Here is a 19,096-nt window from a genome sequence, read left to right on the forward strand (position 1 = left end):
TTTCGCTTTCGGAGGGCTGAAATGTAATATGATCCTCCAAGAACGCCGTTTAATAACTACTTGATTACTTTGACCATAACCTCTACAATCTCCCTGATGGACTCTAGTACAGTGGCTTGCAAACAACGTAACTCCATAAACAACCACAGCCAACATATCGTGAAATGCACTTTTCATATCTGGAGACCTTCACATACAAACCCCAAATTCACCCTAGCACAAATTCACCAAAATGATCTGGAATTTCACTATATATCTCCATATACCTATCTATCATATTATCCTACCCCAAGAAGCCGTCACAGCTCACAAACCCTCTACAACTTATCCTCCACCTGCGCACTTTTCGCAGCATTAAGCTTCGATCTCAGTGGCCTCATCTTCTGCGCCGCCTGGCACAACTCCCTCTCCGGCCCCTGCATCAACTTCTCAATCCCAACAACCCTGCCAACCTGCACATATTTTTGATGGTTGGCGAAAAACTCCTTCCAATGCATCACCTGCTTCGACACACTCTCCACCGCCGCATTCCACTCCTCCTTGCGCCGGGCCTGCTTCTGCTCCTTGCTCATCGCCAGCTCGAGGGGGTTCTCATCGTCGTCTTCGACGGGGATGTACATGAGTTCGACGCCGCGAATGTCCGGTGTGCGGTCCTCCGAGAAGCAGCCAGTGACGTAAGCGCGCGTGGCATCGGCACCGGCGAAGCTGTTGTAGCTGCCGCCCTTACCGTAGATGCGCGGGTTCGCGGAAACGTCGAAGATTACGCCGTCGACGGCGACATAGATGGGCAACGAGGGGTCGGTGCCGTTGTAGAGGGCGAGTTGTGTTGGTGTGAGTTCCAAGGGTCCGCGCTGCAATATAAATTGGCGTTTATTAGCAAAGGAGCTCCTTCATTCACGTAGCAACGGTAATATCGAAGGTTGCGAGAAGGGAAGGAAGGGAAGGTAGGGGTAGGTAAATGTCATACGAGATAGGTTTTCACAACAGCCCAGCGCAGGAACTTGGGTTTATAGCCCCAGAGCACAGAGTCGGTGGTGATATAGTATGACAGTGCGCAGGAGGTGAGAACAAGCAAAAATATGACCCGGCAGAGATCGAGGACACTGATGGACCATCTGCGTCTGGATTGCCCTGCCTCGTCTGCATCCTCTGTCTTGACTCTGTTCTTTGAGCCGGAAGACAGCTCCTCCTCGCTCCCTGACGAGGTGGGCGTGTAATCTATGTGGTCATATTCATTTTCGCTCATCCCACTCTTCGATGAAGGAGGGGATCCTTTGCCAGGGCGCTGGCGGAGAGCTGCCATTGTTTGCGTTCCAAATCGTTCTGTGCTTGGAGTGTCTGTGGCGCCGGTGGTAGCTAGCTCAGACAGCTAGCTTCGCCAGCTAGCTTCCGTCCCAATCGCAATCACTCGCGCTTTGCGAACGATGTCTGGCATGTAGACAGGCTATTTGCCGTGCTAGAGGGGTGTATTATTGTCTATCTGTTGTTGGAGGGAGAAGAGCGGTCCTGAACTTTATTTAAGGTGTTTCCATGCTTTGCTAACACTCGCCGTCAGAGTAACTAGGGGTTTCTTAGACATCCTAAAGGTCTAGATGTTCTGTGAATCAGCTCTGTAGCACACGGTATAGCAAAGTCTTTGGAAGTATGAGAAAGGAGTGAGTCTATGTGGTCGGGCATTTTTCTTAGAAGAAGAGAGCCTTCCATCAAGTTCCCCTGAGGTGATAATATACCCTTCCCCAAACCTTTCTGTCTCGCACTTTTCTTACCCACTGCAGGGAGCTCTGACAATTCAAGGTCTGCAAAAGGCTCCTAGACCTTCATGAGAGGGCGCTGTCCCAAGATATCCTCGCGGCTCTTCACCGTCGCCCTTTGCTACCAGCATTTGGTACCGTCCGAGTCAGGACTACTATAGTAATACTTTCACCATCCTCCCTTGTATTATCGATCTTTGAACCGCTATTCGGTTTGGAATACAACGCGGGCAATGCTTCCAGCCGCAGGGCTGCCCCCATCCTCCCCTCCATAGTCATACAGACCCGCTGAAAGAGGCGTACTCAACATACTCCGCATAGACCCACTACACACCCAGTCCCCAATACCCGCTCTCGTTCTTTCTGCCTTTGACAAGGATATTCCATGGAAAGAGGCCGCCGTGATGTGAGAACAAACTTCGACTGATGACGGTTCGTCCGTGATTCTGCAAGAGTTCTCCTCCACATTATCCCTTGTAGACATGTTCCGTCTGAGGAAGAGACTCCACTTATTTTATCGAACTCAGCCTCTGGAAATTAGAATGCTCTATGAAACTGATCCCAATACTTTCGTAGGGGTCGCGCGAAGGCTTGCGATTGACACGTCCAATCCCAATTTATATAGGGGCTGCGTGCATGATCTAACGGGCCTTAAATGACCTGCAAGCCGTTCTCTGGTTGACACACCGCTATTGTTCATCCAGCGTTGGCCAGATATTGTCAACTGGATCGCCGAGCACAAAGTCGGCAGTCATTGCGTGATTCATCAGCCTATGCCTGACACCTCTTTGGTTTGAGCATGGAGATATGCTCTTTGAAAATGTGTTATATTCATCTAGGCCCCTGAATTTATTATTGTCAATAACCTCAATAATCCGGGCGATTATATTATACATATAGTATATATGTTATATATATAGTCTCCTGATCAATACATTATGATGCAACAAGGGAAACGGCTTCTGCCATTTTTCCGCTTTCGGAGCTGCATTGAGGTTTTTAAAACTTATCCCAAACTACTAGTACCCCCTGTCTCCCGGTTATACCCTCCCGTTAGTGGAAAAACATCGGTAAATAAAGGCCACCCCATGGAGCAAGTATCTCACTCGACAAAAGTCATACAAGGAGCGCAAAAGCAACGAGAAGGGGAAAACTGTTAGAAGGGATCAATCGGCATAACTAATTCGACAATTGAAGGTAAGTGCCCAAAAGTCCCCTATCGGACCGGTTGAATCACATAATGAATGCATGCGTGGAGGAGGGGGTATGTTCTGAGGATAAATTCTTTCTTCCTCTATCCCTTAGGAGTTTTTCACGACTTCTGCTCCCAGGTTTTCGCAAAGACTTCATTCAGTGCGGACTGGAACGTGCGGCAGTTCATATCGATAAGGCCCTTTTTCTCACTTGCGTCTGCATTCCTAATCACGGAAACGAGACATAAATACCTATAAGCCAGAGGCGGAAAAGAAAATGAAAAAAAAAACATTAAATTAGCCACTCCCCAGAAAGATGTACATATATAAAAGCCGATGGCAAAGGGGTGTAAATGAGGAGTGAGAAAAACGCAAAAACGCAAAACATACTTATTCATCTCCATAAGATGGATCATCCTCTTATCATGCAAAATTATATGACTCTCCGCTTCAGGGATTTGCGGACCTTTGGGTTTGCGCTCAGGGTGTTCCCACGAATACAGCTCGCTCACATCGACGATAACGTCTATATAATCTGAGCACATTTCGTAGCAGGCCATGTCTACGGGCTTTGTGTCCGACGCGATGTAAATCTTACTGAGCACGTCGAACAGGTAGATCTTCTCCATGCCGGAGTTGTTGGCCAGAATATTGATGAGGTTTTCGAGAGCGGAAAGTTGCGGGATGAGTTTCTGAATCACTTTGCTGAAAGCTTCGAAAACGGAGTAGTCGTATATCGACGTGAGGTAATAATGTACAGGCGCGTTCTCATAGCCAGCATCGTTGAGCTCATCTGATATGAGTTGAACGATATCTTGGAACGTGTCAGAGCGGTATTCATCAGATAGGCCGTCGACCTTGTGGATGAAGATTTCGATATTGATGTGAGGATAGTATTGTTGGACAAGGAGTATGGTTCTGTTTAGCCTCGAGACGGCTTCTAGATAGTCATCCTGGGCATCGATAACCCATACCAATGCGCCTAGAGTACCGAAGATATCTTCCAGATCGAAGGATGGCTCGAGATATTCCAACTGACCAGGGAAATCCCAAACCTGAAAGTCCATGAAAGAGCTATAAAAGAGTTAACAAATACATACACATACATATAACTGAGATATCCAATATAACAGGAAAAGAAGGACGTAAACTGACTGGACTGAGTCCTTGTGGATGCGAGTTGTCGATTCGAGGAATAACGTTTCTGTTGGGGGCATTTTGTGAAAGACGACACTCGAGATGGAGGATTTGCCGCTCCTTGTCTCTCCTCATCAGCAATGGATTGTTCACTTTCATCATTGACAAATAATATAATCCCCGCTCACTTCCTTCACTTAAGTGTACTCACCGACGGAGACCCATTAGCAATAACCGTGGCTTCTCATCACGAAACTTGTTGCTGGAAAGCTGTCCAGCCTTGGCATGCGATTGCGGCCGCGGCTTGGCGTTTGGAGAACGTGGATGCGGGTGCAAACGACTGGAGCCCTGTAGATTTTCCTCGAGGCTTAGCTGTGCTCTGGTTCTGATGATAGGACGGCAGCCATGCAAGATTGAGCTGTCAGAATAGATGAATCGATCCTGCCCCGGATCGACAGAGTGGTGATGCGATGGGACAATTCGCGACATGGCGAAGGCAGAGACAGAGACGGTGTGAATGAGAAACGCGCCTTGGGAGCCAATTGCGACAACAGTAGAATTGTGGACAGCAAGTGTAATAAACAGTCACATCACACCATGACGTCGCGGGACAACCAGGAACATCCTTTTCACTTCTTTCCTTGCGCTTGTTCGGCTGACGCTGAATCGCTCTTCTTACTGCCTTTTGCCCGTGCCTAATTCTTTTTTCCTGTGTTGCCTCAGGTGCAGAAAAGGTTCGCAAAAAAGCGAGCAGCCGGCCGCCCTCGAAGGCTCAGATAACACGGATATTATTGCTGGCGACACGAATTTCGCGAGAGATTCGTCATGAGCCAAGGCATCATCGCAAAGGGAAGTAGTGAAGCAAGCCAGGGGATCGCAATTGCCTGGGGAGACGAGCAGGAGCTCAATCAGGGACAAAACGGATTGTTTGTGCGCACAGAATAAATAGCGAAGAGAAGAAAGAAGAGAAGAAAGAAGAGAAGAGGAGAGAAAACGAAAGAAGAGAAGAAGAAACAAAAATGCGCGCAAAAGGCCAAAAGGACGGTTCCGGCATGTAGTACTAAAGTCAAATCACGCCGAAACAAATAAAAAGTAGGGAAACTACCCTAGGTAGGATTTATGTTACTCGAAAAGCAAATATAAAACGAAGTATAAGAAATGGCAGCCCCGCAAGTATCCGGGACCCACGCAAGCAAAGAAATGGACTAAAAAGAGCGCCGAAAGGGATCGTTGAACATATGCTTGTCGATCCAACGAGCCAAATTATAATTATTTAATCATTAAACATAATGAAATGAAATGAAAAAATAAACGCATTGGACGGATGGGTGAAGGAGGGGTGAAAAAAAGAAAAAAGGAAAAAAAGAGTGAAGAAGCGGTGTCCTCACCTGCATTTTGCGCCAAAAGTGCTGACCGTAAGATCCAGATCAATGGTTTGCTTTGTACTGGCATGTATGGGCCGGAGGTTGGACGCGTCTATAGAATAACGACATGAGCATTACGAAAACCAATCCGTAATTATATTATTATTGTTAACCCTCGCTGCGTGGGGATTTGGGGGTGAGGGGAACTTACAGGAAGCCACAGATTCACACACGGCTTTGGACACCGCCAGACGCCGCTGGATTGCCTCGGTGTGCGACGTCAGAACCAGTCACAAATCAAATCGAGAGGAAGAGTTTGTTGTTGGTTCTCTGTTTTTTTTTATTCCCTCAAATGAAATAAACTGAACCAGAGGACAAGAGAGAGATGGAGCCAGAGCCGAGGATCGGACCACTATAATTGGGCAGGAGGGTCTCCGGGAGGAGCAGATATAATGCAACAGGGCCAGTTACGGATAGCAATCTATGTTATCTGTGCTCTAAGGACGAATCGGCCTTGGATTTCATTCAGGCGCGGAATAGAAAGAGCGGCGGTTGACCATGAGGGGGTGAAGTTGGAGTTTTGAGTTGGGTGGCTGAGAAGTCTCTCTCCAAGAGAGATCACGAATGGATTTGTAGATACACCATACGGAGGCAACAACGTCAACGGGCTGGGAGAGGAGTTGGACGGACCATGGCAGGTTGAAGCTGGAGATGTTGCGAGGTTGAATGGGGGTTGAAGGAGAAATGCGAGAAATGCGAGAAATGCGAGAAATGCGAACGAGGAACGAGGAGATGATGAGGTCAGGAATCCAGCACGACGGCCCAATCAGAACCACGCAGCTAGGGAACTATGTGTGTATGGCTGGAGTCATCAGGATCGGTGCAGAGCAGTAAATAGGAACAGACGCAGTCCGGCGGCACAATACGGTGGAAGAATTCTTGTTGATAAGTATTCGATATTCAATATTCGAGATATTTTCAATTCATTCCTCAAATGTTTAGTTATTTGAAGTGAAAGTGAACTCCCTCGTCGCCAAACCTTCAGCATCTGCCGCAACCTAAATACCACAACCACTCCACCTCCTGTATACCGCCACCAACCCATGCTTGATTTCTCTCGGCTAGCTTTCTTTACAACATTAACACTTTAGCCCTTGCTTCTTTAACTTTCTTTCTACTGTCCCCTGCTCGATTCCCACGAAATGACGTCCCTTGTGCCCCGCGAACCCTACTCCAAAGAAGAGCTACACAAGCTCTATCCAGACGGCCTGCAGCTGCAATTGGTCCAGGTGGTGAGTCTCGTTATACAGATAAATGAGCAAACCTATTCTACTCTAACACCTCCCCGGCCTGCTTTTTATATAGTTTCTCCGCCACGGTAAATCCATCACCCGTTGCTGTTTCCTTTGATCTCCAAATTGAGGTACTAGTATTCACATTTGCACCCACACCTTTAGGCGAACGGACGCCCGTATCCTCTCGTTTTCAAAACGTATGCCTGCTGCTCTCATAAATATCATCAATTTCCATCTTCCTATTTTCCCCGTGGCTAATTTATAGCTTAGACCGGCCTGGCTACATGTAATGGCTCCCACCTCCATACCTGTCCTACCCCCGTTTCAGTGCACACGCTGATGCCAACCCCCCAGATTGGCCATATTGCAACGCCGCACGAAGACTCACCCAAATTGCCAGCTCAACAGAAGATCTGACCAGCTGGGATAGTTTTCAATGGCGGAGAAGGATGGAGAGCTTTGGAGAGAACGACCAGGCGGCGATGGTAGTAGGCCCTAAGGGAGAGATTGAAGGCATCTGGCAAGTCTTGGACTTTTATATAGCTTTACTACGGATCTACCCCCCGTCCAGCGGCTTATACCTCGTAAAAATTCAGCCTACCAGGAGAATTGACCGATAAAGGTCGCCAGTCCACGTTTGCTCTGGGTCGACGATTACGATACCTCTATGTCGACCAGCTAGGTTTCATGCCCAAAATCAGGTCGAACACCGATGACATGTACCTCCGCACAACCCCCATCCCCCGAGCTCTCGAGTCACTGCAGCAGACCTTTTGGGGGATGTATCCTCCGGACGCACGAACTGCGAACTTCCGCCCTCCTACCATCGTGGCCCGGTCATTTGCAGACGAAACGCTCTATCCCAATGAAAGTAATTGTCACCGCTTCAGGCAGTTAGCCCGCCTTTTTGCCCAGCGGGCAGCAGATAAATGTATTTTTAACATCAGTCCTATTCCCCTGCCTACCTATAGATTACATTTTTATGTGTGATGAGCCGTTGTAATAAGGATTTCAAGACTAACTTTGGAACTACTGCCGGTTGGTGGTTGAATTCTGATCGATATAGGGAACCAGACCGCGGATATGGAATACCTCAACTCCCTCTGGTCCAAATGGATGCCTTCCAGCTCTCCCCGCGTTGCGGTGGATTCCCGCCCTCGCCTCTCGGGTATCTTGGACACGATCAATTCCACTCTAGCACATGGCCCAAACACACGCCTTCCTGCGGAATTCTACGACGCGAAGGCCCTCGAAATAATCGATAAAATTGCCATGGACGAATGGTTTACCGGATACAGGGAGAGCAACGAATATCGTAAACTAGGTATCGGCGCTCTTATGGGTGATATAGTCGATCGTATGGTCCATGCATCGGTCCATGGCGGCTGGAAACCGACTACAAACGGGGCTGGTGATGCCAATGAGGTTGTTAAATTTGCCATGAGCGGCTGTCACGATACCACAATCGCCGCAATCCTGACTAGCCTGGGTGCATTTGACGACGGAAAGTGGCCGCCCTATACCTCCTCAATAGCAGTTGAACTCTTCAAAGCCACCGGCAGGCCCCACGCCCAAAAACCTGGCGATATCCTTGAAGAGCTGAACGTTCCAGAAGCAGAAACCTCATCAGCGAAGCGGAAACCATCCAGCCTAATGTCTAAGCTTTTCTACGGCAAATCCTCATCGTCACCATCCTTCCCAGAGCCCTCCAAAATCGCACGCTCCACCACATCAGGTATTCCCACACCTCCGCTTCAAGACTACTACGTCCGCCTTCGATATAACGATCAGCCCGTTCGTATCCCCGGCTGTGTATCAAAACCCAGCAACCACCTTCCTGGCAATGACACGTTTTGCACCCTCGAGGCGTTCAAGAAGATTGCGGATAAATTCACTCCGCGCAACTGGCACGAGGAGTGCGCGAAGAACTTGGATAGTGGGATGTTTGCGGAAGGGAATGATGCTGCTGGTTACTGAGTTCATGATTACACGGCATAAAAAGGGATAGAGGGGGTGGAGCTTTTGACTTTTATTTTCATTTTTTATTATTATCGTTATTATTTCATGACATGGTAAGCTTCATTATGTTGTAATATCAAAGTCCAAATAGCTACTTCGCGGATAGAGAAATTCAAAAGTACCCAAATACCTTGTAGCCTGGTGATTGTTTCATTTAAAAGACCTCCCTAGGAAAAATCTCTTGCAACAACAAAAGTAATAAATGACCTCCCCTCAGAAATCGTAAAATCGTAATCAGATACCGCAAAAAGTCACGGATTCGCCTCCATTCCACCTTGCACCGAACTCTCGCCATCATCAGTGCAACGAGACGAAAGCCAAACGAACAAATAAATGAGGAAGGAAACGAAACTATGGTGGTATTCTCTACTCTTCCCTAACAAAAAAATCAAGATCAAGATCAAGATCAAGCAGTAATTACACCCCTTGCCCATCGCCTAACGGCTTCCGCCCCACCACCACAGACACAGGCGTATACGAATGGATATTCCTATCCTTCACACACGCGCGGAAATTCGCCAGCAGCACCTGCACCTCCTCAACATCCCACTTCAGCACGCGCGTCAGCAACGCCAGCGCCCACCCCTCGCATCCCTGCAGACACTCGAGCTGCCGATAGCGGCCCAGCTGCTTGAGCACGGGGTCCTTGGGCCACGGGCCCACCACCAGCTTAAAGCGGGTCTCCTCCACGGCCTCGAAGCCCGCGTCGATCATGACGTTGCGCTGGTTCTCGCTGATGGACGTGGTCTTGCCCATGATCTCGCCGCACTCGCGGAACAGCCGCCCCCACTGGCGCAGGGGGTGCTTGGCGTCGGCCGGGATGGAGCCGTCGTCGCTCTCGAGCCAGACGGAGGCGTTGCTGACTTCCAGGTAGCCGCCGGGCTTGAGGCAGGTGAAGCACTGTTTCATGAAGGCGGTCCAGTCTGGGATGGAGCCGAAGAGGTCGCGGACGTGGATGTAGTCGAAGGTGTTGGTGCCGAAGGTCCAGGGGTAGTCGGTTGCGTCGTCGACTTGGAATTTCACATTTGGGGGAACCCAGCCTGGTTGGGTCGGGGAGAGGTCTGTGCCGATGACAAGGGCTTCAGGGTGTTGGTCTGCGAAGTCGATAGCCCATATGCCTGGATTGGAGCAAATTAGAAAAGAAACAAATATATATATATATATATACATATTATTCAATTGAAAAAAAGAAAAAAGGAAAAAGAATCTTGGGACTCAGGAGGTTATAAAGGGCATAAGGGGATTTTGGAGAAAGAAATAAGGCACAATACCCGTGCCAGTTCCGACATCAAGCACTTTCTGTGGGATACTTAGGTGGTTAGATACAAGACTCCGGATGTAGTAAAATCTAATGGCAGGATGGCAGTACCTGAGGCTTGCTGAGAGGAGCTAGATACAGTTTCTGGCCCATGGCCAACAAGTATGCATGATGTGCAAGATCTAGGACCTCCTGAGCGATCTCGTCGTTTGGTCCCCAATACGCCCCGGCTTTATATGCGTGATATCGCCGCCCATGCTCTCTTTGGTCGCTATTAGCATTGTATCTATATTTGTTTGCTATTTTCAAATCATGAGTTCTGTTAAGAAACGGGCGAAATCTTACATGCGAAATTGATAGATGGAAGAAGCTATTGAGCTGGTCTCTGAGCTATATCCGTGGCGATGGGATTAGCGAACAGCGAACACGCTGCCTTGGTCACATTTCTTAAGTAACCTACAAGTCATCGTCAAATGCTTCAACCTCATGCTCACTGTCGTCGACGACAATGTGAGCTGCGGCTTGAGCAGGTTGAGCCGGTTGAGCCATTGCTCGCGGCGAGACAGATCAGGCGGCAAGCAGCGGCTTTTTGTATATTGGGCGCAGGATTTTTATTGAAAAAAAGAAAAAACAGATCTTGCTTCTCTCCACAATTTCAACCAAGCAGACTTCTGCTTTTCTGAAACGCGAGTTGGACAATATGATCAAGTAAGAAGTGGTTTCCTGCAGCAAAGGCCACAATCATCAGCAAGGATGTTACAGGCAGGAAGAAGAAAAACTTGAATCCATTGGCGGAATCAATCCACAAACTCCAACGCCCGCATGTGCTGCTTTGCGGTGCGGCCTCTGTATATTTATGCCTGCCGGCACCAGACAATGGGAATGGACACATGGATGGCCATGGATGAGAGCAAGGAGGCATCATCCCGGCTGGGCAGCTCGCCAGCCAGCCAGCCAGCCAGCCCCAGTTTGCGCCCCTGCCGAAGCCCCTGACCTGGTGTTCTGCGCACGGCTTGCGCTGGAGACAGAGATGGGTCGCGGGCCGGTCTGACATGGGTTGGTGATCCTGATTGCATATCGTTCGTTTCTTGTCACCGTGACTCTGCGAGTCCTGGCTCCAGCTCTTTACGCTGCGCAGGAGTGATGAGAATTGCATTTCACTACATCACGGAATCTCGCTTCACACGACAAGACAATCACAAGAGCTGCGAGGGTCTTGATTATTATTCCAAGCATAAGCTGTATACGCCGTAATCCTTGAACTCTGGACGCGCTAACTGACACGCTTGCGGCCGACAGGACGAACCACCATCCAATCGTCGATTTTCTAACTGCATTGAGCTGCTTATCCCCAGCCGGGACATTGCTGACGAAGTTCTGCGTTATTCCATTCTTGAACAGGCGTTGTGCATTTGTTGAGACTACTGTGGACGCTTGTGCGCACAATGACAGGGAATTTCTTTCGTCGAATTCCTCTCGCGTGGGTTGGGACGCTTTATATAGTTACTAGTTACCGACCTCTGCATCGTGCCTCCACAGACATTAAATGTCATCATTTGCAAGGCATCGAGCTGGTACCCGCTATACGGATCCAGCAGATGGTTCGGTTTAAATATCCAGTTCGGAAACAGCGACAACAACATCCGCCAAGTCTATTGAGCTGATATTCTCTTAAATATTCAAGCTTGGCTGATTGTTTGCAGTCGGTTAAGGGGCGAAGTTCACATACAAAGTCCCTGATGCGAGCTTATTCTAGTACAGAATGCACTGCGCGCTAGGAAATGTCGCCTCGTCCCTGCTAACAGCAAAAACCTGCTCAATACGAGGATGTGGTTGCAGATGGAAGTATCCGAAAGCCTTTCTCCGTCACGCCAGCGTATATCTAACTACAGGGAGCTTAGGGCTACCTGAGGAACCGGAACCAACGGGATATTGGGCCTGAGACAGCAATTTATTTGGCTTCTCACCCATCAACGGAAAATCGGGAGCATCTATACGAATTTTTTTTGAACTGGCCATTCTCGCCCAATGCAGCACCCGCTCTCCCAAACAACTACCCACCTACATAGTTACGCAGGCTTGCACTCTTGAGAGATTCCTCTCTCATGGAATCTCTGTCCCCATGCTTTTCCGGCTTTCCCAATTTGCACATCATTTGATACCCCTATGAAACGGGGTGTGTTGCGCCTTATCACATTTCTGAATTGGAGGTGGAGAGTCAAAGTAGAATGTGTGTAAAGGTATGAGAAAATGGGAGAGATAAAAAAAATATAATAAATGAAAAAAAGAGTCGCTCATCGCCTAGCTGATCCCCTCTTGCTCTCAGCACGCATTTCGTTGGGAGTCATGGGTTCCAATACGCGGCAGATTCGGAAATTCTAAAACACCAAGAATGGATGGCCCTCAATATCCATGATCCTTGAACATTTAGCTCCCTTGTTCTAGTCATGAGCTATATACTTACATATTGTGTAGTCCCATACCAGAGGACTAAATCAATACATTGCCTTCTGCGTCCTCCCATCCCATTTCCTGCACAGTCCACCCCATAATCGCACGTCCCTTTCCAGGAACATCCCCCCAAACAAATCCGACAGAGTCAATCAACCTACGCTGCCCGATCTCCTTATGAATGTTGTTGATCTGCCCCACCTCCTCGTCCGTCAAGGAAACCGGGGACAGATTATCGTCCATCCGGGCGCGCGAGGCCGAATGTGGAATCGGAACGATCCCACGCTGAACCAGCCAGGATATCATGATCAATTCGATACTGACATTATATCGAGATGCAAGCGAGGTCAGGGTTTTGTGGTTGTACATGGGCGAAGTATCGAAGTAGAGGCTCTTCGGTCCACCACCTAATGGTCTACCGGTTCAAGATAAATGATGAAATGGTCAGCAATCGGTTCGCCCTGCCGATACGGGTGTATGCGCTTCAATCCCACTAGTGACAAAGGCCATTAACCCCAAAGATGGATTGGGGTCGATAAAAAAATTAAGAGACGACCTACCCCCAAGAGATCACCTGAATTCCCTTGTCCAGGCAATACGGGACAAGCTTCAGACTTGGATTGAACGGGTGCACTTCAATCTGATTGATGACCGGCTTGACCGTGCACTCCTTCAACAGCACATCCATCAATTTCTGCGAAAGGCTACAAACACCCAGACTCCTGCACTTAGGGCCGACGAGCTTTTCCATCTTCTTATATGTCTCCACGAACGTCGGGCTTTCGTCAATGCCCCTCCACCTCCCTTCTGGGCCAGAAGCATTGGGCCAGTGGAGGAGGAAAATATCAATGTAGCCGACGTCAAGCTTTGCCAGGGACTCGCGGAACGAAGCCTCAGGATCGTGATGCTGAGTTTGGATAAGCTTGGTCACGACTGTAAATTCAGAGCGAGGCACGCCTGAGGCGCGGATGGCCTCTCCAAGGAGATCCTCTGTGGCATACCCTGGTGCGGTGTCTATGTAACGATAGCCTGCGAGAATGGCCTGTTTGAGGATCTCGGTGACTTTGGGTCTTTCTTCGTCGGGGAAAACCATGCCGTCTTTGGGGCGTCTTAGTTTAGTTTTTGTTGTCTACGAGGTAAGCAACACTGCGCAGGATAGATAGGACTAACTAACACTGCATCGCCCCATAGCCAATAGCAGGAATTACTCTGCCTATAGGCCAAAAACCACGGAGTCAGTCGCATGTTCTTGAAACCATACTCAAGGAAAATCAACATACCATCGCTCAGTGTATAGGTCTTAGTGGAAGCAGCGCGTGTCTCTCTCATAGCTACGGGTTCGGCAGGATCAAAGTTGTAGCAAGCTCGAAGCACTGAGCACAGATGGGACGCGAGATCGGAGGATACCAATCAACCCAAAACAACGCCTCTACAAAAAATAAACTTGACACGCACAGAGCGAAGCGCGGAGTTCAGCAGAGATATTGACCGGATACCGAGATATTGACCTCTATTAACTCTTCCAGAAGTGCACGCTGCGAGAAACTATTTTATATAGGGAGGAGATTCGGCTTCCGCCTCACCCGAGCCCGCCCCCTTAGCCTGTTACCAACCAAAGGACAAAAAGGCCTCTAAAACCGGAGACATTCGGTATATTTTCGTTTCTCTCTGCTTAACCCCGTAAACAGCGGAGTTACTTGTTGCGGTAAAGTTCCTTATCGTATGTAGGAGTTATACGTCATCTAATCGGTTCCACCGCCAAGTGGAGTGATAGGATATATCCGACGCTACCATGCCGAGTGACCTCCCAGGAGAAAACAGCTGGTGTTGATGTACTATCTGTTAGGTCACTGCGGCAAAAGAGCTCTCTCACACCAGCGCCATGCTGGTAGTAGAGGGGACGAACCAGCCCAAACCCCTCAACACCCCCCCCCTCCCACGGACATGCAACTACCATTTTGGGTAGTAGCTGAGAACCAGGCCTGTCTTTGTTCTACCCTTCCACTGCCAACTTTTTTCTTAGTGGTCAGCTGGGGAACTAGGCCCTTGTTTGTTCCGGTCGAAGGATTCAGAGTGACTAAGCACTTATATTGTCCCCGCCCGGTAAGGACTGTGCATGAGTAGGATAGGACTTTTTTATTTGGATAATCTCTGATTTGAACCTGTGATAGAATGTTAGCACACCCTGCAGCGTTTGCGCTGCCACGGGCCTCATAACTTGTTAGGTCACTGGGGCAAAAGAGCTCTCCCACACCAGCGCCATGCTGGCAGTAGAGGGGACGAACCAATCCAAACCCCCCAACACTATCTACTTAATGAGAGCTGTATCATGTAGGGGGTAGCTGGTAGGTGGATATTCGTGAAGTGGAGTTGGGGTTCAGCTGCTTTTAGCTACAGCAGCACGTTTCCTTTGTGAAGATTACAGTATGGAAATGCAAGCCATCAGGATTGAACAAGCGGTGGATACTTCGCTCAGTTTGCTAGCCAAAAGTCAGTTCTACCACATATCGTGCGCCGTTCGGACTAGGCGGGTTAATTTTGAGCATGGAGTAAAAAGCATTTACGAGCAAGCAAGCATTGAGCTCCTCAGGAGACTGTAGGTTGTCATAGTGCCGACTTGAGTTCGGTTTATTCACAGTGCCAACGGTCGATATTGTTGAGAAGAGCATGATTTTGCAAGTGCTGCGCGGGAAATGTTCTCATCGAGCCTAGTGGGAACGTTTTCAGTTTCATACTGCTTATGAGTCTTGCACGGCGGTGTATGAATGTCCCGGCTTCAAGCCGGTTGGAGTGAAGAATATCATTTGCACGGGGACACCGAGTTCAACGTGGTTAGAAAATTAGCGCTTACCTAGCCATGCATCCAACCAGCGATCACTTCGTAAGCCAGGCGGGAAGAAACTGGCGTACTTATGTCCGATTATTCAATTCTCATCTTTGCCCTTTTGGTGTCAAGTAGCAACGATCTATCATACAGCACCTCCATGCATAAACAAGCCTCAAAAAACGCCTAGAGAAAAGAACCCAATGGTGTAAAAAGAAAGCGAGAATACCTCAAATATATATATATATATAATGTAAACAAAAATCTACATAGCCATCCATCCCGGCATGAAAAGTCGGGAAGCAAAAAGTAGATAGATAGGCGATGAGGGGATGGGGAACATGAAAAATCCCAGTAAGTCTAACCGCCCATACCACCCGTAGAGAGCTGCGCTTCATCCTGCCTATCATGTCCTCGTTGATCAAGCCAAGGAACATCAGCAGCGCCAGACCCGGATTGGCGTCTGCCATGCTGCCCATCCCTCTTCCCCCCGCCCTCCTGCTTTGGCCCTTTTTTTCCCTGCTTCTGCTTCCCCTTGCCGACATCAAGCCCGCTCGCACCCCCATCCTTACCCGCCAGCGCCCTCGCTCTGTCCCTCCTTTCCTCGTGCTCAACCGCCATCACCTGCTTAGCATCATAATATCGATTGAGAACGGGAACATAGCGCTGCGCGCACAGCATATCGCCAACACGGACGCGGAGCATGTCAAAAGCGACGACAACGGGCACGGGCACCCCGCCGTCCAGCTGCATCACGTCCGGCGTGGGCGCGCCGTACATTGGTGTTCTGTACTCGGAATCCAAGCCACGGGCATTACCACCGTCATCGTCACCATCAATGTCACCGTTATTGTCACTGCCATTACTGGCAGCATCGTTCTCCGAAACGGGGACGTCCGGCGGGTTATTTGCTCTCCACGCCGCGATGCGTGCGGGGAGTTTGTTGAAGAGTGGGGATCCCGATGCGGAGCGCGCGCGGGGGTGGGATGGGGAGCGGGGGGGCGAGTAGAGGTGGGAAGAAGCCCATATCTTCAAGCGCGGGATGGTGGGTTTATGCGTATACCGCTGACTGAAGTGAGTGAGGATTACATTACGCGCGCGCATTTGTTTGGCGACCCGCAATGCCTCGCCGCACGTACTGTGCCGCTTGGCCTGGGCGTCCTGCAGCATGTCGTCTTCAAAGGTTGCCTCGTGGATCAGCACAGTCGAGTCCGCGCCGACTCTGGCAAAGTCGCGCGATGGGCGGCAGTCACCGGAGTACGAGACTTTCAGGCCGGAGGGGAAAACGAAGGAGGTAGCCATGGAACCTTGGCAGTGCATGACGGGGACGGTGAGGAGAGTGCTGAGGCCTGTGGCTTGCTGGAGTTGCAGAGCGAGCGGTGACCGGTCAGGGTTGAAGGAGACGAAGGTTGTTAGGGGCTTCCCATGGTAGTCGAGGAGGGGTTGTCCATCGCTGCCCAGATGGCTGTAGTGGAAACTATCTGGAACCGTGGGGTCAGCCGCGAGGAGTAAGAGATTGTCGAAGCCGTAGTCCTCCACGCTGGAGTACTCGGCCAGCCATTCGATCATTTTCGCATTAGAGACAACGAAAAGTCTCTTTTCATTTAGGAGTTTCGTAAGATCGCGCTCTTGCTCCGGTGGAGGCGCTGTTCGAGACTGAGTTCTGTGCGTGACCTTATGCCAGGCCCGGATAACAGACACAGTCCCCAAATGGTGGTCTGCGTGCAAGTGGCTTATCCATATCACTTTTAAATCTCGTAGGACCTCCTGCAACTCCTCCGGCGCGAACGTGCGCTGCAGCTGCCCAAGAGTATTTTCACCACAATCAAATAAGTAGTTCCCAACCCCAGGAACCCTGAGTAAAGTTGCAGAAACAGTTCGGTATTTCGATGGCAGGGAAGAGCCGGTTCCGAGCGTGATAATCTCTGCATCCTGATTGGGGATGTTCTGGCGAACCTTCTTCAGAAGATCCTGAAACTCGGGACTGTTAATGTCTTCCTTGGCCTCGCGTGCTAATTTGAGGACACGAGAGGATATCTGTTTGGTGATGTTATTTGTATTGAGGGGTTTATGGACACCATCGCTATTGATCAGAAACTTCGGTTGCAGCTCGACTTGTAAGTTGGGAAGTGCAGGCAGGAACACTGACTTCAAAGGGTCACTCGCAGGTCGTGATGGTGGCGACGATGAAGGTAGCGTAAGGAAGGTCTTTTGTGGAAGTTCCACGTTATCATGATGTGGCACGTGGAATCGTTCATTGTCGAGGACGGAGAAATGTGTGGTCTCCGTGGAACCAAACGGGAACGCGAGGTAATTTGAACAGTAATCCATAGAAGAGACGATGTGCTTGTACTGCGACATTTTAACCACGAACTCCTGTAAAAGCGGATGGCTGCCAACGCCTGGACCAAGGATCCAGACAAAAGTTGTAAGCCCCCTCATCACTTCAGGCGTAGTCCACTCAGGTCTATTGACGAGATTTTCGACATAGTCGGCCGTGGGGATATCCAAAAAAGCAATTCCTCCACCCGGCTGAGATTCTCCAATAACCATCTCCGGAGTGATTACCTTCCCATCCTCGGACACCACACTCTGACCCGCAGTCAATTGACCAAACTTAGGACCTTGTTTAACACCCAAGGCTTTGGCTTTCGCCGCATTGAATTTCCCCCGCACATCATAATGTTGAATAATATACGAAATCGATATGTCCGACGGGGTAGTTGGGGGAAGAGTCTCCGTCAAAGCACCAGGCCATGGCTTCCGAACTAAAACCGTAATATCGGGAACGGTATCGGTGGCATCCGGCCCAGGACCCGTATACGGTTCGAGCTTGTGAGTTTCCCGGTTACGGACGAAGATTTTTGCAGGGTGCCGAACTTCACTGAGTGGCATCTCGACCAGAGAATCCAAACGCCAGTCGGAGTTGAACATGTCAGACACCACCGCCTGGCGAGCTATTTGATCCTGAGCACGTTTATCGAGGGCGCTAGCATTCTCGCTCTCCAAACCCTGTCCAGCAACTGCAGCACCAGCATTAGGACCTTCCTGGAACTCATCCAGACTTCGCTTCCGTCCACTTTTCATACTTCCTACAGATCCAGTAGGCGATCCAAGAGAAGATGTGGGCGATATCGAGAGCGCCCACACCTTAAGATGCGAATCGGTCCACGTAGGTTCCGCCACATTCCTCCTCTCACCACCTACCCCCTCCCCCTCCCCTTCCCCTCCCCCCTCGGAAAACCCATTAAACTCATGGATATAAACCGGCATCCCCGTCCGAAAAATAAACTTCCTCGCCGTCGCCACCGTATGCGTCAAATTCGGCCCGCCATGGATAGCCAGCTTCCCCCGCCGCTCAAACTCCACGGCAAGCTTGTTGCTCCGCTCCTGGAAATGCTCCAGCCGCCGCCGGTATGACTCTGCCTGCACCGGATCCGCCGTCTCGGCCGCTAGCTTTGCCAACCGCTCTGCTTTCGTCCGATACACCTCCTTCTGCGACCAGGCAGAGGTATTCGCCGACTCGGCAAGCGTTAGGATGATCCCGAGCAGGCCGCCATTGTTCGCCCACGACGTCTTGCCGGACATGAAAATGTCCGTGACATGGGTGAACTTGATATTACGATGGCCGCAGGCCCGCTGTAGGCCCTCGGGTATATGGCCGAATAGGTAGCGCTTGTCATCGAAGTGGACGATAAGGGTAGTGCCTGGCGTGTCTGCCGTAGGTGTGGTGATGAACTCGAAGAAGAACTTCATTGGATGGTGGGCGGCGGTTGTGGGATCGAAGGACTGCTCGCCGGGGTA

The 19,096-nt window shown here is 49.9% G+C and overlaps 7 protein-coding genes across 7 annotated transcripts; 1 reads left to right on the plus strand and 6 right to left on the minus strand.

Moving 5' to 3' along the window:
* Positions 1-226: 226 nt before the first annotated feature.
* Positions 227-1,303, minus strand: HCBG_01269 (uncharacterized protein; the record flags this gene model as incomplete). The annotated part of the gene is made up of 2 exons (XM_045428319.1): positions 227-851; positions 968-1,303. The coding sequence occupies 2 exons, from the start codon at positions 1,301-1,303 to the stop codon at positions 318-320; spliced, it is 870 nt and encodes a 289-aa protein (XP_045290105.1).
* A 1,296-nt stretch (positions 1,304-2,599) lies between these two features.
* On the minus strand, positions 2,600-4,570 carry HCBG_01270 (GTP-binding protein GTR2; the record flags this gene model as incomplete). Its single annotated transcript, XM_045428320.1, has 4 exons — positions 2,600-3,196; positions 3,335-4,018; positions 4,100-4,201; positions 4,293-4,570. 4 exons carry the CDS (start codon positions 4,568-4,570, stop codon positions 3,064-3,066), a joined length of 1,197 nt encoding a protein of 398 aa, XP_045290106.1.
* A 2,073-nt stretch (positions 4,571-6,643) lies between these two features.
* HCBG_01271 (uncharacterized protein) lies at positions 6,644-8,896 on the plus strand (the record flags this gene model as incomplete). The annotated part of the gene is made up of 7 exons (XM_045428321.1): positions 6,644-6,737; positions 6,811-6,823; positions 6,903-6,937; positions 7,011-7,026; positions 7,095-7,260; positions 7,337-7,671; positions 7,807-8,896. 7 exons carry the CDS (start codon positions 6,648-6,650, stop codon positions 8,715-8,717), a joined length of 1,566 nt encoding a protein of 521 aa, XP_045290107.1.
* A 280-nt stretch (positions 8,897-9,176) lies between these two features.
* Positions 9,177-10,566, minus strand: HCBG_01272 (uncharacterized protein; the record flags this gene model as incomplete). The annotated part of the gene is made up of 5 exons (XM_045428322.1): positions 9,177-9,877; positions 10,031-10,058; positions 10,129-10,303; positions 10,363-10,407; positions 10,478-10,566. 5 exons carry the CDS (start codon positions 10,564-10,566, stop codon positions 9,177-9,179), a joined length of 1,038 nt encoding a protein of 345 aa, XP_045290108.1.
* Positions 10,567-12,507: 1,941 nt separating this feature from the next.
* HCBG_01273 (aldo/keto reductase) lies at positions 12,508-13,797 on the minus strand (the record flags this gene model as incomplete). The annotated part of the gene is made up of 3 exons (XM_045428323.1): positions 12,508-12,883; positions 13,029-13,566; positions 13,749-13,797. 3 exons carry the CDS (start codon positions 13,795-13,797, stop codon positions 12,508-12,510), a joined length of 963 nt encoding a protein of 320 aa, XP_045290109.1.
* Positions 13,798-14,255: 458 nt separating this feature from the next.
* Positions 14,256-15,137, minus strand: HCBG_01274 (uncharacterized protein; the record flags this gene model as incomplete). The annotated part of the gene is made up of 3 exons (XM_045428324.1): positions 14,256-14,289; positions 14,413-14,630; positions 14,970-15,137. The coding sequence occupies 3 exons, from the start codon at positions 15,135-15,137 to the stop codon at positions 14,256-14,258; spliced, it is 420 nt and encodes a 139-aa protein (XP_045290110.1).
* Positions 15,138-15,652: 515 nt separating this feature from the next.
* On the minus strand, positions 15,653-19,048 carry HCBG_01275 (ribonuclease Z; the record flags this gene model as incomplete). The annotated part of the gene is made up of 1 exon (XM_045428325.1): positions 15,653-19,048. The coding sequence occupies one exon, from the start codon at positions 19,046-19,048 to the stop codon at positions 15,653-15,655; it is 3,396 nt and encodes a 1,131-aa protein (XP_045290111.1).
* Positions 19,049-19,096: the final 48 nt, after the last annotated feature.

This window comes from Histoplasma capsulatum (assembly GCF_000150115.1).
Source record: "Histoplasma capsulatum G186AR genomic scaffold supercont2.2, whole genome shotgun sequence".
Lineage (NCBI taxonomy): Eukaryota > Fungi > Ascomycota > Eurotiomycetes > Onygenales > Ajellomycetaceae > Histoplasma > Histoplasma capsulatum.